This window comes from Strongylocentrotus purpuratus, unplaced genomic scaffold (genome assembly GCF_000002235.5).
Source record: "Strongylocentrotus purpuratus isolate Spur 01 unplaced genomic scaffold, Spur_5.0 spur5_scaffold_15, whole genome shotgun sequence".
In the NCBI taxonomy this organism is placed as follows: Eukaryota; Metazoa; Echinodermata; class Echinoidea; order Camarodonta; family Strongylocentrotidae; genus Strongylocentrotus; species Strongylocentrotus purpuratus.
Window position 1 is genome coordinate 22444722 of NW_022145600.1, and position 25318 is coordinate 22470039.

General features: G+C 38.9%; 1 protein-coding gene across 1 annotated transcript; it reads left to right on the top strand.

Annotated features, from left to right (window-relative positions):
- Positions 1–24261, top strand: LOC594422 (eukaryotic translation initiation factor 3 subunit A). Its single transcript, XM_030985835.1, has 20 exons — positions 1–174; positions 1306–1496; positions 1965–2107; positions 2495–2658; positions 3357–3415; positions 3945–4085; positions 5110–5318; positions 5660–5831; positions 7023–7220; positions 8310–8426; positions 9550–9738; positions 10527–10664; positions 11625–11834; positions 12845–12949; positions 13808–13921; positions 16020–16142; positions 17488–17641; positions 19878–19965; positions 21064–21138; positions 21971–24261. Exons 1-20 carry the CDS (start codon positions 126–128, stop codon positions 23172–23174), a joined length of 3843 nt encoding a protein of 1280 aa, XP_030841695.1. The 5' UTR covers positions 1–125; the 3' UTR covers positions 23175–24261.
- The last annotated feature ends 1057 nt before the right edge of the window (positions 24262–25318 follow it).

Here is a 25318-nt window from a genome sequence, read left to right on the forward strand (position 1 = left end):
CACCCACATGGGTCGCAGAGCCGCCATATTGTAAAATTCGGGAGTGTGAATCTCGATCTGGCCATAAATATTTCCGCCTAGCCACCGGATAATTTCGATTCCGTCGAACAACGTAGGCTCACAAGATGCCTACTTATTTTCAGAGACCTGAGAATGCTCTGAAAAGAGCAAATGGTAAGTATTTGTGGTCTAAAATGAATTTAAGCGTGTGTTTCATTCATTCATTTGTGTACTAAAAATTATGATGTGGTGAATGCAGTGTATTATATGTACAGGCGGACATGCATAAGGCCATGCACAGTGTACGTGGTGTCCGCTTCGCGCGCCTGACTGTGTCTATGCATGTGAGCTTGAGCTTTGAGGTCATGCCGGTTGTGTAGTTCTGCCATATGTTGAAAATGCATCATATTTTTCCTTTGCAGGTTCCAAGTTTTTACCCTTTAACTTGCACAAACTATTTGAAAATCAATGCTAACCTGAAGTAAATTTAACTTCAATTTCTTTCCTGGCATTTAATTAAACAAAAGAAAGATTTTTGTTACTTGTTAGGAACCTCCCATTTTTTAATTTTAGTTTTATTTTAATTTCTAATTTTAGAACTCCCCTCTCCCATTTTTCTATTTTTTTCTTTCACCGAGATATCAAATAGCTAAGTTGTTGTCTGTTTAGATTATAGAGTTGTACATTGCTGCTGGAGTACAGAATCTTCATATGAAATATTTAAAGAACGAGTCAATATGATGATGATCAAATGAAATTAATGAAAAAGTTGAAAAACAAGAATGAAGAAACACCACCATGACTATTGACCAATTAATACTAAATAGGCCAGGTAAAACAAATTTCTAGTTTCTTGTCCCAGTCTACCTAGTGTCTGGCTGCCTCCTTTGTCATAACATTTGGGAAATCTGAAGAAAATGTTGGCAATAATTTATAGAAAATTCTCTTCCCGATTGTCAAAAATAAATGGGACTGAAAAATTGGTGGATTATGTCTGGCTTCGCGGAATGTCTTGGAGCTGGAGGATTGTGTCAGAAGTCAAAGAATTTTTTTTTGTTAACCTTCTTGATTTTTATAGACAAAAAATGTCTTGTCGGTGTTGCAATCTTGCACTAGGCTTGTTGTTGAACTGGTTCTTTTGTTCGTTTATAATGGAAAGAAACATTGAAACCACACAATCTGTAACAATCACTGATCGAGCTAGTGTTAGATCAAGCCCATGAAGTAATATCCAAAAATAAAAAAAGATAAGATATGATTTTCTTGCTTTATTGAAAAAGACACTTATTTTCTTGTCCATTTCAGAGTTCATCGATGTCGGCAAGAAGCAGCCGGCCTTGGACGCCCTCTACGATGTCATCAAGAGCAAGCGACATCGAACCTGGCAGAAAATCCATGAGCCCATCATGGAGAAGTACCTGGAGCTCTGCGTCGACCTCCGCAAGAGCCACATTGCCAAGGAGGGCCTCTACCAGTACAAGATCATCTGTCAACAGGTACATCCACAAGTGCACACATTTGGAAGGGCTTGACACTTTAAGGGGTGTGGCACTCAGGGACATTATGGACCCCTAAACTATTCCCCTCAAAAAAATATTTAGTGTTGAGCTTTGCATTCAGAATGGTTTTTGTAAATTTATTTCGGAGCTGAAGCCGGTTCAACAAAAATGTATGAGTTTGTTTGCATTATAGAAATAGAAATTTAAACCCCCAAAACACAGAATAGTTGTATGCATAGACAGCAAAGTACCATAGGTTATCAGTTAATAAATGAAATTATTAAAAAATTAAGTCCTCAAATGCAGAAAGCACAACTTTTTGTATTTTGTTAAGGTCTGCACACATCATGTGGAAAAATGTTTAAATGGCATCAAAGTATTATGGATCAAGTGAATGTTCTAGAGGGGATGCTGCTTATTTGAAGTTTGATATTAATGAATCATTTTATCTTGTTTTTTATCAAGGTGAATGTGAAGTCCTTGGAAGATGTGGTGAGGAAATACTTGAAGCTCGCTGGAGACCAGACAGAGGACGCTAGGAAGGCCTCCGAGGCAGTGGTTGGTCATGTCGATGTCGATGATCTCGATAATCTCACCACCCCAGAAAGGTAAAAAAAAAAAAAAAGGCAATTTTTTTTCTTCTCATTTCGCTGTTCCCTTTTGTCTATTATTTCTTTGTTTCTTTCTAACCATCTTTCAGTGTTGGCTCTTAGTCTAACTTTTGAAGTTGTGAACTTGACCAATCTAAGAAATTTTTCATGGAGCAAATGTGGCCATAGTATGCATGCATACAGTCTGTCCTTCAGAAGGTAATTCAGGGATGCCAGTTTTCAGGCAGTAGCATGAATTCAGGCCGTGGCAAGTTGTTTTCAGACCATAGTTAGGGTCTTTTCTGTACAAAATAGCTCATTCTAGGTAATTTTCAGGCCCTCTGATCAATTCTAACCGACATCCCTGGTTATTCTATTCTTAACTTTCTTCCGTTTTTCCTACAGCCTTCTCCTGAGTGCGGTCAGTGGAGAGGACGCTCAGGCCAGGAGTGACCGCGTGGTCCTGATACCATGGGTCAAGTTCCTCTGGGAGTCCTACAGACAGTGTCTGGACCTGCTCAGGAACAACAACAGACTGGAGAAGCTCTACCAGGATGTGGCCCAGGATGGTAGGTCCAGGGGGCGTTTCACAAAACTTGTCATCAGTGACAGATGACAGTTTTTGTTACAAGCTACTGAAATCCTTGCTTCTGATTGGTTATCAGCAGATTTGTAACTGATTTCTGTTTATTTGTCATTGAAAAAAGGCTTTGTGAAGTGGGTCCCAGGGATGGGGTCAGAGATGGAGTGGTGGCAATAATTAGGAGGAGGAGGAGGAAGGTTGTTATTCTAACAATCTTGGTCATTTGCAGGGAAATTGCCATAAGTCAAAGTCCAATCACATTCCTGCAAAAACATGCAAATGGCAGAGATGTTAATAAAATTCTTTATCGTTTCTTACCAAGGGCATCAGTATATTAGAGAGATAGTGGTAAGAATGACTATTATAATTACGTTGTTACACTGATGCGGGGCTTCCACTCAGTGCAGAATGTACAACCAAACTAGAAAATGATGACAGGCAGGAATCTGCAGAGTAGATGACTCGATCAAAGTGTTTGATGTTAAGTAAAGAAAACAAAAAGTAATGGTCATAGATTAAAAAAAAAATATGAAAAGAATAGAAGGGGAGAAAAATAAATAGAATTCATTCTTAACACACTAAACCATTGCACAAAGTATGACTTGAGTGTTTAGGTCAGAGATTGTTTATATATAAGATGTGGCATGCTGACCGAAGGAGCTCTTTCTCATGTTATATCCACAGCTTTCAGATTTTGCCAGAAGTACCAGAGGAAGACTGAGTTCCGGAAGTTATGTGATAATGTAAGTATGAATAGTTGAATACAAAATTCACCGAAATAGTAGTAAAGCATTTGAAAGAAGTCACAAAATTCACATGTTAATTCAGGAGCTCTAGACTGCTATTGAAAATTAAAATGAATGGTTCAAAAATTGATTTTCATACGTAGTTCATGAAAAGGAGAGACTTTGCCAATGGACATTTTGAGATTTACTTTTGCAAAGAAATGTCAACATCTATAAATTTCTTAGCAGGTTCTAAATCAGAAAATATTCATAATGCATTTTTGTTTAAAGCCCCACTGTACTACTTGTATCTACTTGCTCCTGCTATATAGAAAACAATGCCAAATCGGTGCCTGTTTGCCCCCCATGATCCTCTTTTTCTTATGTTGATTGAGATCTGAGTTGATGAGATAGCCACCTGTCAGTGACCACCCTGGGTAGTCTAATCCTTCCTAGCCAAACTAGTACAGACGACCTTTAAAAAGTAAAGTGTGAAGTTTGCGGGCCTGCCATCATACTTAACAGTGTACATCTGTCTCTTTTGCAGTTGCGTAACCATCTGAACCTGATCGAGAAGCACCAGAACCAGTCGACATCCATCAACCTGAACAATGCCGAGAGTCAGCAGCTTCATCTGGATACCCGTCTCTTCCAGCTTGATACAGCCATCAGTATGGAGCTGTGGCAGGTCAGTCCCATCTTAATACTACCGTCGATTAGGCTCGCCTCCTTTTTGACTGCGGCCTCCTTTTCATTACTAACTACTATTCAGAAGAAATAAAAAGATCCCTCCCCCAAAACAAAGCCTGTGATATACATTTTGTTTAAATAGCTTCTAAAGTTATACAAATCATTTGTTTTGTCATACATTGCATCAGTATACTCACATAGCACAATATCTGTGAATAAATAGGATTGGCCAGCTATAATTAGCATGGCAGCCGTCTTGGGAAAAAATAGCAAAACATAGTAAATGGTAATGCCCTGCCTCCTTTAAAAAAAAAGTGCGGACGAGAAACACATTTTTGTTATTTGGCCTTACTAGTATAATCTATGGTTAATTTGTTGTGGAAGGGTTAAAGTATAGCTTCATGTTGACAATTGACACCCGTCTGTTCCATCTTGATGCACCTACGGCAGGTTATTCCCGCTTCCTACCCTTGCTTGAAATATTTGATATTTGTGAAATCAGTGGTTATCTGAGACTTTTAAAGGGTAACTAATGTTGGCTATGATTACTGGTATCTGGGACTATATTCAACTGACTTCTATCAGTTTATACTTGACTGTTATAATTGTAATTTGATTCCCTTTCTAATTGACTTGGTCTACAAGGGCGAAATTTACTTCCATTTATGATTGGAAATGCCCAATCTCTCTTATTTCTATTAAAATGATTCAAAATCTAATAGGATTTGTTAAAATTCTAGCACCATTGGCACTGATTACAGATTCCAGTTCCTGATTTTAGGCCATGTAGTTTTCTGGCTTAAAAATTGTTTATAGACTTGAGACCAGGGACCCGTTTCACAAAGCCCTTTTTCAATGACAAATGACAAGTCTGCTGACAACCTATCTGAAGCTAGGATTTCAGTAGCTTATAACAACAACTGTCATTTTTCACTGATGACAAGTTTTGTGAAACGCCCCCCTTGAGCCTACTAGCCACCCACTTCCTAACCAATGCAAATCAATATGCTTATTCTCCACAGGAAGCCTACAAAGCAGTGGAGGACATCCACAACCTGATGGGACGTTCCAAGAAGTCTCCCAAGCCCCAGATGATGGCCAACTACTACCACAAGCTTGGTCTGGTCTTCTGGAAGTCTGGTAACGGTCTGTTCCATGCCTGCGCCCTGCACCGTCTGCTCCAGCTCTCCAGGGAGCACAGGAAGAACCTCACCACTGAGGAAGTCCAGAAGTAAGTAGTCCTCACACCTCCATCTCGAGGGGTCAGTGACACAAAGACGTAACTTCTTTTTGGCCATGTTTTGAGAAAAAGTGGTTTATGCACTAAGCACTTAGGCCTTAACCCTTACTGTACTGGGCTATTTTGAGCACCTCACTGACTGGGGGGGGGGGGGGGGGGGGGGGCTGTGATCTCGGCCGTCGAACGTCCGATGAACACATTGTTAAACGATGCCTTTAATGCATATTTTAGTTGTAATGCTTGTCATTCTCTTTTAAAAGAATCGGTATCCCACTCCATTTATTCAAGTGATATATTCCAATGTTTCTTTCAATTTTTTTTTCTTTCCACAGGATGGCTTCCCGCGTGCTGCTTGCCACCCTCGCCGTCCCTATCTCGCCTCCCCGCAATGACATCGGGGACATGCTGGATATGGGTAACACTGCTGCAGAGAATCAGCGCAAGCTTGCCAACCTTCTGGGCCTGCAGTCCTCCCCAAACCGTCGCCAGCTCATCAAAGAACTGGTAGGAACTTCTATTAAAGCCACACTATACTACTTGTAGCTACTTGCTCCTTCTATATAGAAAACTTCACCAATCAGTGCCTGTTTGTCCCCCATGATCCTCTTTTTCTTATGTTAATTTAGAGCTGAGTTAATGATATAGCCACCTGTCAGTGACCTCGCTGGGTGGTCTAATCCCTTCTGGCTAAACTAGTACACATGGCCTTTAAAAATTGCATATTGGATATTGCAAAAAGAAGTGAGTGTTATATATACATATCTGCAGGAAGAAATTAAGTCAATTCTAGTGCAAATGTAGGTAAGGGCAGCTTGAATCTCTTGGTTTGAGAAAATCTGTGAGTGTATATGATGTTAACCAAAGTAGTGGAACCTTCTGAGTACTTCATGAGGAAAACACTTGCCCTCTCTGACACACTCCAGATTTTTGCCTTTTCCCTGATGTTTATATTTATTTTTGCAAAACCCACTAGAGCTTGGATAAGATAAAATATCTGGTAAAATGATCCTCTCGGTGTCAAAGTGACTAAATAGCTCTGAATTGCCCTTTTTCTTATGTTAATTGAGAGCTGAGTTAATGATATAGCCACCTGTCAGTGACCTTGCTGTGTGGTCTAATCCCTTCTGGCTAAACTAGTACAGCTGGCCTTTAAAATTGTTTTCATGTAGTTTCATTTTGTACCAATTTTGGGCTTGAGCTTTGAAATCATCTTAATCTCCAAACAAAGATAACTTGTTATTTTTGTTTGTTTTAGGGGTCCATTTCAGACGTGAAGTACCTTCTATTATAGGAGATTGGTCAGAGACAACCAAACTTTAGATATTGAACATGTCGGCACTTACATGATGTTTGAATTTCTGGACAACATTTTTTACTTGCTTCTGTTTAGGAAAACCTGATATTGGATTACAAATTACAAATTTTACACCAGTAGACAGTTCAGTTGCAAAATTTGTGAATCACGATTATGGATGAATTGCGAAGATGGTTCTTATGTCTCAAAAGTGAAGTATGTAGCATAAGGATGAGGCCTCACTTCTGAATAATGATAATAATATTCAGTTATTGTATAGCACATTTCACATTAAACAACATCTCTATGCGTTTCCAAAGAGCTATTTAAATAATTACCAGTATCTGCTGTACATTAGGGTTTCCTGCTTAATTTTCTCACTCCTTCTATCCACCACACAGATCAAGTACAACGTGGTTCCCCACGTGATCCCTCAGCTCCATGACCTCTTCAAGTGGCTGGAGGTGGAGTTTCATCCCCTGCACCTGTCTGATAGGGTCTCTGGTATCCTGGACTTCCTCAGGGATAGCAAGGAGACCGAGATGGCTCAGTATGTACCTGCTCTCCAGGACAATGCCATCATGAGACTCCTCAAGCAGGTGGGTCAAAGCACACATAGCTGCATTACTATCCTGGCTGTGTATTAATACCTATTTTATTGATTCTCAACATTTTAAAGACCACTGTACAAAATTCAACTGATTTCACTGAAAATCGGTACTTTAATAACAATTGATGACGCCTAAATAGCAGTAAAATTCACCTAAAACACCTAAAATAGCTGTCAAACTTGCTTACCGTCGCATCGGCATGATTGTTTGCATTTGTGTATTATGTGTGTATTGACTATTCATGTGTCCAAATGCTGCCTGTTACATGTAGTACAGTGCTAGAAGTCTATGCCTTGCTGCAGTGGGTGAAGGAGATTGTCTTGGGCGAATAAGGGACAGTTCTGACATTGTCACTATTAATAGTATGACCATCAGAATATCAACATCAAACATTGTAGCTAACCAATATACCATCACTTCAGTATTGAATTGTTCAATGTTTTTTAATCCCCAAAAGTTGCGACTATATCTTTGCTGGTTCGTCATATGATCTAGCAAATGTTGATCCATGTGTACTATTTGTGTGTGCATTGTGGTATAGTAGTTGATTGGCTTTGAACATTGAGGTCCCAAGCCAAGGTTGAATATCCCAGACAACGAATCTTAATGGAATTGTGCCAAGGTGTATTTAAAAGTAGTGCATGGTTGTCTTCTAAGATTTAATTTCCTAAACAATTGTTGATAAGTAATAATAGCAATAATTCTAGTCCACATGTGGATAAAGGCAAATTAAATCTTTTTTTTGGAGAAAATCTGTGAGTGTATATGATGTTAACCAAAGTAGTGGAACCTTCTGAGTACTTCATGAGGAAAACACTTGCCCTCTCTGATACACTCCAGATTTTTGTCTTTTTCCTGATGATCGTATTATTTTTGCAAATCCCACTAGAGCTTCGATGTGATAAATATCAGGTAAAATGATCCTCTAGGTTTCAAAGTGACTAAGTAGCTTGGTTTTTTCCCCTGCCCTCCATAGGAAGTAATAGTAATAATTTCCAATAATCTCCAATATGTGAATCTTAAAATATAAATATCTAAAAAAAAATCCCTAAAAACATCTATCATTTTTCTCAATAGGTGTCTGAAGTGTATGAGACGATCGAGATGTCTCGCATCTATTCCCTGGTGGAGTTCTCCTCCCACTTTCACCTGGAGAGGATGGTTGTTGATGCTGCAAGGAACGGAGTTGTCCAGGTAAAGGAAAATTCTGTAAACCCATTCTGTAAATCCAGCAACAGTCCTTGGGATGTTGATTCTGTAACATTTGAAATTGTCCTTCTTGTAAGGTTCATGCAGCTAAATAATTGAACCACAACATGCAATTTTTGCAAATTGGTGATTTTTTTTATTTTGCTCAAATTTTGTGTTGCACTGGTCTCACTGTATCCAGAGATGTGCACATTGGTATTCATGGTTGATTTTACAAGTGATGGGAAGTGATGAAGTTGCATATATTAGTTGTTGCTAGGTAGGAGAAACAAAATGGCTTGCCCTACCTAACATCATGTAATATATGCAATTTGCATACTGAAAATTGAAGTACTATTGAAAGACTATTGAAATACAATTATTTGTATTTCAGTATGGATTTCGCAATATTGTGTTATATCAAAATATCTGCAAGAAGAAATTAAGTGAATTCTAGTTCAAATGTAGGTAAGGGCAGTTTGAATCTCTTGGTTTGAGAAAATCTGTGAGTGTATATGATGTTAACCAAAGTAGTGGAACCTTCTGAGTACTTCATGAGGAAAACACTTGCCCTCTCTGATACACTCAAGATTTTAGCCTTTTCCCTGATGATCGTATTATTTTGCAAATCCCACTAGAGCTTGGGTGAGATAAAATGTCGGGTAAAAGGATCCTCTAGCTGTCAAAGTGACGAAGTAGCTTGGAATTGCCCAAAGCCAATAACGGTTTTTTGCCTTTTACCTCCAGTTTAATGAAATGATTTGCATTTACACTCTTTGTTCAAATATAGATGTGGAAATGCCTCTATATGTCATTAGGTACATAGGGAACACTTTCATCAAAGGCCAGTTTTACTAATTAGCTATCAAATTGTTTATAACCCACTTATGTCAGCAAGTGAAAATGAGGACACAAAGTACACAGTGCCCTGGGTTGATATCGGTGGGCATTTTGGCTATCCATCACTTGTAAGTCTCTGTCCTGTCTCAACTCATTTACCAGCAAGTATCAAATGGCATTATATACCTTTAATAAAAAAATTTAAAAAAATCCAAACTAAAAAAATTCAAACAAAGAAATCCAAATCCATATAAATAAAAAATCAATTGTGCAATATCTCTCTGTTCAGGTTCGTGTGGACCATGCCAAGCAGTGCCTGGTCTTTGGTTCGGACCTGTCCTCGTCCCAGTACGAGCTCCAGGAGCCTGAGGGCCCTCACATCCAGGACATGCCCTCGCAGCAGATCCGTCACCAGCTCACCCAGATGTCCAGCGCCCTGGTCAAGGCCATGCGTCTCATCGACCATGAGAAGATTGAGGTAGGCCACCGAGTTCTAACTGGTTTTTATCTGGTTTTAAGTGGTTTTGACTGCTTTCCACTGTTTCTTGGGAAATTCATGTGTTGTACTGATCTGTAATTAGATTTATAAAATAATGTAAAAATTAGAATTTTGCTACTTAATTTTTATCATGCTCTTTCTGTTCTTTCGGTCTCTCTCTGTCCTATCTCTCTCTGCTTCATCATTTTTTTCTTCTCAACATTTTATTTTAAAGATGTCAATTCATATCTGCAGGAAGAAATTAAGTCAATTCTAGTGCACATGTAGGTAAGGGCAGTTTGAATCTCTTGGTTTGAGAAAATCTGTGAGTGTATATGATGTTAACCAAAGTAGTGGAACCTTCTGAGTACTTCATGAGGAAAACACTTGCCCTCTCTGATACACTCCAGATTTTTGCCTTTTCACTAATGATCATATTATTTTTGCAAATCCCGCTAAAGCTTGGAAAAGATAAAATATCTGGTGAAATGGTCCTCTAGGTGTTAAAGTGACTAAGAAACTTGGAATTGCCCAATGCCATATGTTTATCAGATCAGATAATCAGTAATGAGATTTGTAGAATAATGTAAAAATTAGAATAACAAAATTAGGTCACATATTTTGTTAAAAAATAGAAAAATGTATTTGTTCACTTATGTTTTCTTGGTAAATTTGGCATAGGACTCTCTTTTAGTATGCCTCCTGTCATTTTGAATTTTGAAAAACCACATTATGTTGGATGTTTTACCTTCTAAATGTTGCATTCTTAATGTCTCGCATGTCCACAGGAGGATCAGGTGACCCGTAAGCACCAGGTCATCCAGAACTACCAGCGTACCGCCCGCAAGGACCATGAAGCCATCCTGATCAGGAGGCAGATCATTGAGGATAGAAAGGAGAGATTAGAGAACCTTACTGTCCAGAGGGTGAGTTCTACAAGGTCTTTGTTTGTTTGTTTGTTTTATTTATTCACCTTGTAAAATAATTATTAACAGATAATAAAATTCAGTGGGTTACATTGAGATGTAATACATAGTAGGAACAGTGCATACACAAAAAATGTTTGAAGCGCAACGTCCCTAAGATAACGTGTCTGAGAATTGTGAGGTTGAGATAGAACATGGCTTAAAATAAGACATTCTGACGTTAAAAAAAATAGTAACAAAATACAAAATAAATGTTTAAATCAAAATCATGCTTTGCGAAGTCTGTGAGTGTATATGATGTTAACCAAAGTAGTGGAACCTCTGAGTACTTCATGAGGAAAACACTTGCCCTCTCTGATACACTTCAGATTTTTGCCTCTTCCCTCCACAGTTTAAAATTTTAGAGGGATTAGCACATATCCAGTGTTTTTGTCTGGGTGTTGTATTTCACAAATTGATCTGCAATGGCCTTTATATGCTCACTACTATGAACTGGCTTTTTGCTTTGATCTTGTCAAGCATGTTATTACATCCATTGGAAAATGCAAACCACTAACCAGTATCCACTCCTCTGTGATTGATTTGCAATGTTTAGTAACAAATATATTCCATATTTTTTATTATAAAAAAAGGGTCAACCTTTATATAAGGATTATGTTTCCTTTCATGTTGCAATCTATTCAGTTAATTTTATGTCCTTGTCAAATACCAAAAGGGTATGAAACAATGAAACGGATGGCTCAAGACCGAGGAACTTGGAGAGACATTTGATATAGAATTTTGATTGGGTCACTGAACCTGTCATAAACTGACAGATCACTATCGATGGTGTCAAATATGTTCTTAATGTGTATTTTATGTTATATAGCTGATTGTTATATGAAATGTTGTCTTTTTAAATGAATGAAATAAAATTGAATTGAATTGAATTGAATTGAATCGATTTGATTTGACTTACAGGAGCGTGCCGAGCAGGACATCATCGAGGAGCAGCAGCGAGCCCAGCGCAACGCCGAGCAGCAGCGTCTGGAGCGGGAGGCGACCGAGCGGGCTCGTCGTAAGCAGCAGGAGGACATGGAGGAGATGAAAAGGAAGCATGCCAAGGAACGCATCAATGCCATCAAGTCCTCCAGCATCGCATCTAGGGTCTTCTCCATGTACGAGATGGAGGTGAGTGGAAATTGGATATTTAAGATTGTGTGGTGATGGATGGATGAGGACAGTATAAAAGATAAAGACCAGTTATGGTCATGCAATTGCATTGTGAAAGAAATGTTGTGGAATCAATCAGATAATGTTGATCATCTAGCATATAAGTATTGGTTTTGACTGCAAGGTTCTGGAATCATCAAAATGATAAGAAATTTGGCCCAGTCTTGGTAAATTTACAAGCACTGTACACAGAAAGATGTATATGGGACTACGCACATGTGCGTTAGATCTATCAGGTCCAAATAGATATAATCATTTACCAAATATATCAATTAGTAGGCGGTTTCTCGGCAAAATTTATATCATCATGTATTAGTCAAAACATTCTTTCACATGATTGGTAATAAGAGCTTCCATTGCATTTTTTGAGAGGGGGCTTTTCCAAAACTGGTCTTTACCTTTAATATAATGATTATGATGATGATTATGATAAGATTGATGATGAGGACGAGGGTAATTGCAACGTATTGTGACAGTGATAAAAAGGACATTGATGATTGGTGATGATTATGATCAGGGTGATCAAGTAGTGGTGGTGATGGTGGTGGTGATCTGTGAGTGTATATGATGTTAACCAAACTAGTGGAACCTCTGAGTACTTCATGAGGAAAACACTTGCCCTCTCTGATACACTCCAGATCTTTGCCTTTTCCCTGGTGATTGTATCATATATGATGACAATGATAGGGAGGTGATGGTGTGGATGGTGATGATCTTTGGTGATGTTGTTGGTGAATATGACCATGTGGGAATAATGGTGATGGTGATGAGGGGTAATGTACTTAAAGATGATGGTGGTGGTGGTGGTGTTGTTGTTCTTGAAATTGGTGATGGTAAAAATGATGAAGATGGTGATGTCTTTTATCTTATACTGTCCCAAAGCTTGTGGCAGTGCAGTGGTATGCTGATGATCCTGTAGGTCTGGACTCTGGAGTTAATGTTTTATTTCCTCTTCTATCCCATTTTAGGAATTGGAGAAGCTTGATGCTGATCAGATCATGCAGAGGCATGTAGAGCAGCTCGAAGCTGAAAAGAAGGAACTGCAGACCAAGCTCAAGTCTCAGGAGAAGAAGGTAAATATTCCCAACCCCTACATTTCTCTCTCTTTCACTTCTCTGCCAATAGTATTTCTATCTGCCTTCCTATATCCATATACCTCCTTTTATTTTCTATCCTTTGTACATGTTCTCAGACTTATTTCTTTGCATTTGACGATTTCTCATTTTATCATGCTTTTTCTGTTGTTCTTGTGGTTTCTTTCTCTCCTTCTCTCTCTTTCTCTATCTCCTCCTCTCTCTCTGCCTCATCCCTTTTTTTCTTGTAAACTTGTTATTTTATAGATGTCAATTCGCTCTTGTTATTGGAGGATGCATCTTTCTGTCACAATCTGTCGTCACCATTTTTCCTCGTATTTCCTTGACTTATCCCAGTCCATTTTTGGCCTTTTTCAGCATTTGTATATCATATTAAGTGGATCACAACCTTATGACCTTTTGCATATATGGTCTGCAATACTGCTCAACAACTATTTTACCTTTGATACATCCCTGCAAAATGGATTTTAGTATGCATAAAGCAAAAAAGAAATGAGTGTTATATTATATATAAATATCTGAAGAAGAAATTATGTCAATTCTAGTGCTCATGTAGGTAAGGGCAGATTGAATCTCTTGGTTTGAGAAAATCTGTGAGTGTATATGATGTTAACCAAAACTAGTGGAACCTTCTGAGTACTTCATGAGGAAAACACTTGCCCTCTCTGATACACTCCAGATTTTTGCCTTTTCCTGATGTTCTTGTTATTTTTGCAAATGGCACTAGAGCTTGGATAAGATAAAATATCGGGTAAAATGATCCTCTAGGTGTCATAGTGACTAAGTAGCTTGGAATTGCCCATTTTCATATGTTCGTCTTATTACTTTTTGTCACAGGTTGATTACCTTGCCCGAGCCAAGCGTATTGAAGAGATCCCACTTCTTGAGGAGGTCGCTTCGGATCTGACCGTGAAAGATCGTGAGCTGTGGGACCAACTTGAAGAGGAAAGGGTAAGTGAGCTTGTCTACCGTGACTGGTAGTATACCTGCCAACCCTTCCAAATAATCTGGAATATTCTGTTTTTCTGGATTTTAAGGACCCCAAAATCTGAAGTAATCCGGATTTTCACAATTTCGATTTTGTGTGTGTGTGTGTGTGTGTGTGTGTTGCTTAAGCCAAATTAAGCTTGTTTTATCATATGCCGCAATGTGAGAGTTCATGTATTGCGTGCGTTGAAGGGCTGCATGATTGAGCAGCGAATTTGTATTCGCTTTTTTGCACAGATTCACTGCGTATTGCCAGTTACACTGCCGCTGCGTGTGCGAACGCCTGTTAAGAGTACAGATTTCTTATTTTCGAAGACATACCGTGCTAAAAATTCTTAATTCTTATTTTCAAATGTTGGCAGGTATGTGGTAGTGTTTATCCCTTGTCCAATAGTCCATTTTCATAACTAACCAAATTCAACGGACATGTCTCTGAGAAGTTCCTTGATGCAAATGATTTCATGCACCTGTTGCGAATAATTGTATTTCAAACTTCAGAATGCAAATTGCATACATGGAAGAAATTAAGTCAATTATAGTGCACATGTAGGTAAGGGCAGTTTCAATCTCTTGGTTTGAGAAAATCTGTGAGTAAATATGATGTTAACCAAAACTAGTGGAACCTTCTGAGTACTTCATGAGGAAAACACTTGCCCTCTCTGATACACTCCAGATTTTTGCTCTTTCCCTGATGATTGTATAATTTTTTTGCAAATCCCACTAAAGCTTAGATGAGATAAATGTTGGGTAAAATGATCCTCTAGCTGTCAAAGTGATGAAGTAGCTTGGAATTGCCCAAAGCCAATAAAGGGTTTTGCCTTTCCTCTTCAGTTAAAGGTAAAGACCAGTTATGGTCATGGGATTGCATTGTGAAAGAAACGTTGTGGAATCGATCAGAAAAGGTTGATCATCTAGCATCTAGCATCTGCAAGGTTCTGGAATCATCAAAATGATAAGAAATTTGGCCCATTCTTCGTAAAGTTACAAGCACTATACACAGAAAGATGTATATGGGACTACCCTATATCTCTCACAGACCATGAGAGAAACAAATTTACCAAATATATGAATTTGTAGGCGGTTTCCCGGCCAATTTTTTATCATCATGTATTAGTCAAGACATATTCTTTCACATGATTATAGTGAGAGCTTCCATTTCATTTTTTGAAATTGGGGCGTTTCCAATACTGGTCTTTACCTTTAAATGAAATAATTTGTATCAAGGCACTTTACAAGGACGTATGCATTAGATTTGGTTAGATTACATCACAAAAATTGCCTATATGTTCCATGACATTCTTTGTGGCTATTGCTTGTGGTCAATTTCTTTATCAAACGTATTCCAAATTTTTAAAATCATTGACCTGACAATACATCCAATGCCAATGCAACCCTAAAATCCTATTGCAGTCCTAACCCAAACCCTTTATCTTTGACAAAATGAAACTGGATCAGATGTTGCTAGGCAAAATGTTAGGTCAACTTCTCAGGCATCTGTTTCATTATATTCTCCATCTTACTCACCATAAACAAGTATTGTGAAGTAAATCCGCGATGAGACCGTTAATAAGGAGTGTTTGAACAGCGTCAGGATGCAGATTATTAACGCATTCTCCTTTGAAACAGTTTTCACAGATGCATTGTGTTAGGATTGAAGGTATAGACCAGTTCTGGTCATGCGATTGCATTGTGAAAGAAACGTGGAATCGATCAGAAAAGGTTGATTGTATCTAGCATATAAGTATTGGTGTGTACTGCAAGGTTCTGGAATCGATCAAAATGATAATAAATTTGGCCCAATCTTGGTAAAGTTAGAAGCACTGCACACAGAAAGATGTATATGGGGCTACACGATATCTATCCAGTCCGGATAGATATAATTATTTACCAAATATATCAATTAGTAGGCAGTTTCCCAGAAAATTTTGTATTGTCACATGAGGGTCTAAACATATTCTTGCACATGATTGGTAATAAGAGCTTCCATTTCATTTTTTGAGGGGGGCGTGTCCAAAACCGGTCTATACCTTTAATCCAAATCCCTCCCTATGTGTCGTGACAGGTCAAGCAGCTGCAGAAGGAGCGTGAGCAGGCCTTGGTCACCAAGCATCGTTTACTACGCGTCAATGACGAACGAGAGAGCTTCCTTGACATGCTCAGGCAGACTCGACTCAACCTTTATCAGGTAAGCCCTTTGTGACTTGGGGGGTGTTTCACAAAGATCCTAAGTTGAACTTATCTCTAAGTTGGACTTAAAATTCATGGAAAGCCATTAGCATCTATGAAAATATTTTGTAAATGTTATTTCAAAAGGCATAGAATGTTGATTCAAATCTTTCATATTTTCTATTATCATGGGAGATTTCATGTTCTTGATGTGGAATTTATGAAAAATCTAAAATACTTGAATTTTCGCTTTTGAATATATTTAATTTTAAGGCTACAAATGGCTCTCCATAATTTTTAAGTCCAACTTTGAGTTAAGTTAAACTTAGGATCTTTGTGAAACACCCCCAAAGGCATCTAGCCGTGATCAGTACCTTGACAGATATATGGACAGATGGATTATATCACCAAAGCCAATTAAGTTCCCCATATCCAAACAGGATCAGGCGGATAGGCACCGATGAGAAAGATCATTGGCTTTTGAGATAGTTTTGGTGGAGAATGCTGAGAATATTGTCGGATGGAACACGTAATAAGGCATTTGTTCAAAATCAAAAAGGAGAATAGGCTATCTTGTTTCAAAAGGGAGATCAAAACAAATTTAAGTGTTTTCACCACATTAATAGATTGGACATATTCTGAAGATTATCAGCTGGCCTCCTTATGGGTAGCAAACTATATATTCTTTACATCTGAGATATGAGTTCTGATAGTTCATGAACCCAGAAATTAAGTCAATTCTAGTGCACATGTAGGTAAAGGTGGTTTGAATCTCTTGGTTTGAGAAAATCTGTGAGTGTATATGATGTTAACCAAAGTAGTGGAACCTTCTGAGTACTTCATGAGGAAAACACTTGCCCTCTCTGATACACTCCAGATTTTTTGCCTCTCCCCTCCACAGTTTAAACTTTTCGAGGGATTTCTAAGGAACGGTTATCTTACATGCTCACTTGCGCAACTGGGTGACAAAAATACAAGGTAGTGGTGAGAAATAAAGATCTGCTCAACTCCAAAAGGGCTCTGGAAAATGGCTTTTAAGCTATGGTTTTGGAGGAGAATGCTGATAATATTGTTGGATGGAATGTAATAACACTAAGAAACTTGTTCAAAATCAAATCGTAGAATAGGCTACCCTGTTTCAAAAGGTAGATCAAAACAAATTTTGAGTGCTTTCTCCACATTTATAGATTGAACATTTTCAAAAGATTATCATCTGCAAGTAAAAAGGCTGTATTGAGCTATAATTTTCAATGGCTAAACCGGCCTTCTTGCAGGTAGTATTCTTTACATCTGTGAAATGAGTTCTGATAGTCCATGAACCCAGAGATCACGACTCTTTGTTTGTTTCTTGTGGACGCCTGCAGGAGAAGCTGGCTGCCTTCCAGGAGAAAGTGAAGGAGGAGCGAGCCAAACGCCTGCTGGAGCGCAAGGTCAAACGGAAGGAGGACCGTCGAACCAAGTGGTTGAAGGAGAAGGCCGAGGAGGAGCAGCAACGCAAGGATGAGGAAGCAAAGAGAGGTGGGTTTTTTCCCGATTTTTTTTTTTTTTCTTCCCGATTTCCCCCCTATTTTCCCTATTTTCCCCTTTTTTCCCTTTTTTCCCCTGATTTTTCCCGCTTTCTGTACTTAAAAGGGGGGAATGTTGTTAGATTTTTTTTCATTTTTGTCTCGCCTGCGTAGCAAAAAGCGAGACATAGGCGCCGCTTTTCCGGTGACGGCGGCGGCGACGGCGACGGCGACGGCGACGGCGTCAACATCAAAAACTTAACCTAAGGTTAAGTTTTTGAATTTTTGGTATAATTTTTAAAGTATAAGTTCTTAGTCAATTAAACTTTGACTATAGGGTAATCAAGTATCCCCAATCATGTGAGTAGAATTTCAGATCACAAAGTTATAATTTTGAAAGTATAAGTTCTTAGTCAATGAAACTTGGACTATAGGGTTATCAAGTCTCCCTAATCATGTGAGTAGAATTTCAGGTCACTAAGTTAAGGTCAAAGGCCATTTAAGGTCAACAAACTTAGACTTTGTTGTGGCATCAACATTAAGATTTTCAAAATGCTTCTTCTTCGTTATTTTTCAACCGATTTTGATTCTGATTGTTTCATATGATAGGGCTAGGAGGGAATTTAAAATTTCTACACAGAATCGTGAAATTCATTATCTATGCTAATTTATGCAAATTTATTCGAAATCACAAAAAAGGCTTCTTCTCCTTCATTTCTCGACCGATTTTGATTTGGTTTGCTTTATATCGTAGAGCTAACTTTGGTACACTAAACTTCTACACAGAATTTCGAAATTGTTCTCCATTAATTAATTATGGTAATTTATGCAAATTTATTCCAAAAATAACAAAAATTGCTTCTTTTCCCTCATTTCTTGACCGATTTTGCCTTATCTGGTAGAGCTAAATTTGGAACAATAAACTTCTACACAGAATTGTGAGATTTTGCTCCATTGATTATTTATGGTACTTTATGCAAATGAAATGAAATTATGTCCCTTCCAGGGCATCAAATTTCTATTTTTTGACCAGTTCAAAAGTGTACCACATAAAATTTACGATATTTGTTGTTGTGAGATGCGGATGAGCGCTACGTCATTGACGTTCTGGTTTATCATATTGAATTGCGTTATGCAGGCGAGACCGCCGAGAGCGTTTCCCTTGTTCATTTTTTACTTTCACCCCTTGGTGGGTGTCATGAGCTGGTACAGTGAAATCTGTCCCTAAACAAGATTCCAAGCTATTCTCAAAATTAGGCAAAACTTGGAAGGCGGGTTTCCTCTTTATCCAGTCTGAGAAGTCGTGGACATTTATATTTCTGTAACTTGCAGCGTATCTCTCAAATAGGCATAGGATTAGGAATCAATGTTTAGATTAGGGTTAACATGAACTTTTTGATATTTCAAATAATGTAACAAACCTCAGTGGAGGTTAAGCAAGTAGCAACGAACAACAAGAATGTGCAAGTTTTTATTGCGCAACAAGAATGTGCAACAGGCCAAAATGCTCAACATTGCCTGTAAAGTGTATTCAGTGTACAGTGCATGCACTGTTTGTATAAAGACCAATTCTGCATGTATGCCCTGCACTACTGCTCTAGACCTATTTTTCCTTTGGATATATCCCTGCAAAATGGATTTCAGTATGGATATTGCAAAAAGAAGTGAGTGTTATTTCAAAATATTTACTTGGAGAATTAAGTCAATTCTAGTACAAATGGCAGTTTGAATATCTTGGTTTTAGTAAGCAAAATCTTTGAGTGTATATGATGTTAACCAAAGTAGTGGAACCTTCTGAGTACTTCCTGAAGAAAACACTTGCCCTCTCTGATACACTCAAGATTTATTGCCTCTTCCCTCCACAGTTTAAAATTTTAGAGGGATTTCTAAGGAACGTTATCTTACTTGCCCACTTGTGCAATGCTAGTGGCCAACCAGGTGAAAAAATACATGGTAGTGGGAGAAATAAAGCTCTGTTAAGCTCTAAAAGCACTCTGAATAACTGGGGGACTAAAAGAGCTTGGCATAAAAAACAATAGTAACACATCATAATTGTCATGCGGAATTCTCACATAAACTGGCGCAAATCCAAAAAGAGGTAAATTGAACAATAAAATATTTTTACAACCAGAACAGTAATAGTATTACATCCTAAATGATTAACTTGTTGTTTACGTGGTTATAGTTCTCTCCAATTATTCATGAATTTAATTTGTTTATTTTTTTTTCCTTGTTGTTTTTGTTGACAGTTCGTGAGCTGGAACAGCAGCAGGCTGAAGCTGAATACCAGGAGCACCTTAAGAAACTCCAGGAGCAGGAGGAAATGAAAATAGCAAGGTTGGTTCTACGATCAATTTAAAATATATCTTCAAAGCCATACTGTACTAGAAGCACTACCTCAGGTCAGCTGTAGGAGTACTAAAAAGTAACTCGCTAACTGCTGGTTCTCGCATCGAGTCCTCTTGAAGTGGAAAATAGGTATCGAGTTACACATTGTAGGCAAGTTGACCATGAGATGGCGCTGTGCAATAAATGGTACGCTAGGGCAGAAAGTTCATCAGTTCAGCATCGCTTTAACATATTTCATGATAATTGTGATAATCTGACTGTTTGAAAGGGAAGGATGTGCAATCATATCTATCCTCACATTTGCCAAATGGAGCAGATGTAAATGTTGGTTATCGAATGTAAGAAACCCCTGTAGATATATACTTCCCTTAGAATTTTGTTTTTTAATGTTAGGGAAAATTTATTCACAATTTTCAAGGAAGTGTCTACCATTTAGAGTATTGAAACCTGTGAGTGTATATGATGTTAACCCAAACTAGTGGAACCTTCTGAGTACTTCATGAGGAAAACACTTGCCCTCTCTGATACACTCCAGATTTTTACTTCTTCCCTCCACAGTTTAAACTTTCAGAGGATCTTTTTTCTCCTTCTATTATCAGGCCTAATAATTACTTGATTTAAATTGGTTTCCCAATTATTTTTTCTTCTTCTTTTTCTTCCTTATTTTATCCAGATTTTGCCCTTCTTTTCCCTATTTCGCCCTATTTTCCCCTATTTCCCCCCAATTTTCTAACTCAAAGCAGGGGGGGGGGGGGGATGTTAGATGCCATTTCTTCCCCCCGAATCCTCTTCTTTCTTTTTTTTTTCACTTAAGGGGGGCGTGAGGGAAAGAAAAAAATATGTATCATGTTTTAGAGATTAGAGGTACATTAGGCAATTGGCATATGAAGTGAGAGGGGTTAGCGGGTATGTATGTGATAGACCCCTGTTAACATGGAGGAAAACTTTAGATCTATATTAACAGGACCACTTTTACAGTTGAGCCCTGAATTACATACATGTATATACAACACAGTCCATTAAGTAGCTGAATAATCAACTAGCATGAGGTATTGTTATAACTGATTATCCTCATCTTTTCCACAGATTAAGGGAAATTGAAGAGAAGCGCATGAAAGATACCAGACCTTCAGAGCCTGAAAGGACTTGGCGTGATGATAAGTAAGTGAACTGCATTGTAAGAGGGTCATGGTGAATAATTAAAGGGTTTTAGTAAGCAAAATCTGTGAGTGTATATGATGTTAACCCAAACTAGTGGAACCTTCTGAGTACTTCATGAGGAAAACACTTGCCCTCTCTGATACATTCAAGTATTTTGCCTCTTAACCCTGTAAATTCAATTTCAGCCTTTAGTTTACATGGGATTGGTGTTAATCAAATTAGTATACATGTTACATTCAAGGGCAAGTACGTTTGATTTAAAGATAAACTTGAGTTCTGGTAAAAAAAGAAAATGAATTCTCACAGAATCTAACGAAACTTACACTGAATGTTCAAGATTACAAATAAATGTCATGTGCCAAACAATTTTGGAAGAAAATGTATACTGGCTGAGTAATGAGCATAGAAAGATAAGGAAATCAGGGTAGTACTAGCCCGACACCATTTGTGTTGTCCCTTATACATCTTTCTGTGTAAGTGATTGTTACTTTAACAAGACTCTGCCAAATTTATGATGATTTTGATGACTCCAGAACCTTGCATTACACACTATTACTTACATGCTATATGATCAACTTTTCTGATCCTTTCAACACCTTTTCTTTCACAATGCAATCGCATTACCAGAACTCAAGTTTATCTTTAATCCCATTTTAAGAGTAAGCTATCCCTGGGGATGTGCCTATTTTACTCCCACATAGGTATTATAATAGCAGCTATGTTGACTCCCAACTTGACTAAGAGTATTGTCTTTATCTGCCTGTCTGTATGAAAGCCTACAATGGTTGAAGGCCATTATTGTTCTTACACCTTGTTCTTTGTCTTTGCTCAGGCCGAAAGAGATATGGCGACCGGTCACTAAGGAAGGAGGCTGGAGGGAACGCGAGAGACAGCGTGAAGAAAGTCGCAGGGAGAGATCTAATCAGGAACCACAAGAGGAAGAGAGGGAAGCTCCTCCCACCCAGGAGCAGCCTGATTCTGAAGAGCGAGTTCAACAACAAGAAGCAGCACCACCAGCACCTGCTCCAGAGAGGGAGGAGAGGAGAATTAAGAGTCGCTTCGTGAGCCGGGACATCCGCTACGAGGAAGGCGGAGAGTTTCACCCAGCGACGAAAGAGCGAGAGGAGAGGCGTGCCAGGGAGGCAGCAGAGGAAGCTACACGTGCTCAACCCTCGAGGGATGAGGGGGAGACTTCAAGGCCTGCCGCCCGAGACACCCGCGTCGATGCACCTGACATCGTCCGTGACAGTGAAAGAAGAGATGACTCCAGTAGGAGCGATAATCGCAGTGCTTGGAGAAAGTCGGAAGGACCACCCAGAGAGATTGAAGGTCGCCCACCTCGCGATTTGGGTCGCCGTGACGAGGGTCCAAGGTCGTTCGGTCGTGATGAGCGGCCACGGGGAGGTTACGGCGGCGGCAGACGGGATGATGGTCCACAACCAAGAGATCTTGGTCCAAGAGATAGCGGTCGTAGGGAGGAGCGCTATGGTGGACAAGATGGCGACGACCGGAGTTGGAGAGGTGGTGGTGGCCAACAAAGAGGTGATGACTCCCAGCAGAGTGCCAGACGCTTAGAGAGGCCTCGCAGGGATGACGATGGAGGAGGAGGAGGAGGAGGAGGATGGAGAAGTGGCCGTGGTGGCGATCGTGGTGGAGATCGTGGCGGGTACGGCGGTGACCGAGGTGGAGATCGTGGTGGAGATCGTGGAGGCTATGGTGGTGATCGTGGCGGTGACCGCTATAGCGACCGTGGGGGCGACCGGTTCGGTGGCGACCGCCGTGGCGATCGCGGTGGTGACCGCGGTGGCGGTGCATGGCGCAACGATGACCGTGGCTCAAGGCCTGAGCCCCGAGGGGAACCCAGAGGACCAAGGGAAATGCAACGTCCGGTGAGGAATGAGGGTGGATCATCAAGGGTAGAAGAGCCAACCTGGCGGGGTCAGGGTGGAGAGAAGGGTGGGGAAAGAGGCGGTAATCAACAACGAGATGAACCCAAGAGAGAAGATGATGGATGGACCACTGTCAGCAAGCGTTAGATAGTTAAATTTATGAAAACCCCAAGTTCTAACTTGTTATTTGGTAGTTATTTGGTAATAAAGGCCTGCATTTCTTGTTCACCATCATTTGGATCAAATTGATGCTTTTCTTTTCCTTGCATGCATGACAGTATTGTCATCACAATGGCAGTAGCTCTAACAAATTTGACCATTTTTCTTTTGAAAGACAAGTTGGTGTGAAGCACACGTCATTCCTCTAATACATACGTTTGCATGAGACTTGCAAATATTGGTTAAAATAAGGTTTTGTGTTTAATTCTTTTAGTTTATTAAGACTAACTATACCATTTATTTGAGAGGAGATAACTAAAAAGAGAAGATTTTATTTTAACTTACTATTGTACCACACGAATGGCCACCTAGGGTGCTTGATATGGAAAAGTGGAAATTTACTCCTACTTATTTAAACTTCTTACATGAAACTTTTAACTATATCATGTAATATTATTATAGAGTATGGTAACATTCAAATGAAATGCAACTATTGAAGCATCGTCTTGATAGAATTTCCTGTGAGAGTTCCCAAATACTTTACATTCTGTGTTTAGCATGTCTGTTTCCTTTAGAGGCATTATTGCCATTAGTATTATGTATGTTTGAATTTGGAATAGTAAACATAAGATACACTTTGTTGTACAGCAAAGTACATGTACAAATTTGTGTTGAAAAATCAATGAAGATAATGAGATGTCTCCCTCTAGGGGCGTTTTTGTTTGATCCTCCCCTTTATTTGGGTGGGGATGGGTAAGAGCTTTGATTGCATCGTTAGAAATCCTCATCTTTTTCTCATGGGAATTGAAAATCATGGGATTAAAAAGAATCGTTACTCATTTGAATGAAAATGATCAATTGTTGAAAACATAGAATAGTAGAACTGAGAAGCTGTGTCTAACACTATTATTCATATCCATATTCTATTCCCCAATTAATGTTCTTGCATTCTTATTTCAGAGAATTATTTTATCTAAAATTTGTGAATTAACATTTCTGCATACTATCCACCTTAGTTTCTTTGGAATGAAAAAAAAAAAGAAGATGAAATAAATAAAGGATTGTAATCAAATGATTATATCGAATGGAAGTTTCATTTTGTTTGTGTACATGTATATTGAATGTATTTTAAAATGAGAATCGTTCATTAGTTGTTCATGACGGCCATTTATGTAGCCTATCTGATATGCGTCGGGCTTTACAAGTATACCAATCACGTTATGGAGTCTGACATCGGCGAGGGTGCCTGCGCCGATGTCAGACTCCAAAACGTGATTAGTTTATTTGCCATAAAGCCTGACGCATATCAGATAGGCTACCGTTTATGTGGCAAGAAACCTTCCAGTTCGTAGAGAGCACGATAGCACATGTACTGTCCTCCAAATATCCACACATGTTTTAAATATGGAGAAGTCCCACTTTGTGCATTTAAGAATGATCACTGCCAAAGTGATAGAGGTGCTTCATGAATACCTATGTTTGCCCTCATATAAAGAATACTTCCAGCTGTGTATCATAGAATATATCACCTGTAGTGTACATTAATGCTTACATATCTTTCACGATCACTTATCAATTATTCTTCACAGGTTGTACAGTTTTGTACAGGTGACCTGTCATTTGCCCAGATTTGTGCAGATTTTCGAACTGGCTTATTGCAAAATTTCAACGTTTGGAATTCAATTATTTAGGGGGCATGAAGTTTTGCAAATCTCAAGTACATGTGCTTTCAAAATTTGATTTAACACGCAAAGTTTCTCATTTTAAAATTACATGAACTTCATGAAGACATATGACCTGTCTGCTCAAAACCATCATAGAGATGCTGAAATTATGTGTTTTGTCTGTAACTGGAGATCCCAAGATTTTCACTCCGAAGAAAACACTCGTTAAGTTGTACTTTACTCCATTCTAAACCCACTTCAGTATCGTGAAATGAGAGCAATCAATCTGATGGGACGTTGCAAGAAAGTTGCAATCAATTGCAAATCCCAGAATCAAGCGTAAGTCTTGTGATCGCAACTCAACTTTCTTGCAACGCTCCATGAGAGAGAGAGAGAGAGAGAGAGAGAGGGGGGGGGGGGGGGGGGATATAAGCTAGATCTGAGTTAATTTAATTGATAAAACTTTAA

Coding starts and splice junctions, on each gene's coding strand:
- LOC594422 (XM_030985835.1), top strand. CDS start 126: ATGCCTACTTATTTTCAGAGACCTGAGAATGCTCTGAAAAGAGCAAAT. Junction 4,086..5,109: donor TCAGTATGGAGCTGTGGCAG/GTCAGTCCCATC, acceptor TATTCTCCACAG/GAAGCCTACAAAGCAGTGGA. Junction 17,642..19,877: donor GGATGAGGAAGCAAAGAGAG/GTGGGTTTTTTC, acceptor TTTTGTTGACAG/TTCGTGAGCTGGAACAGCAG.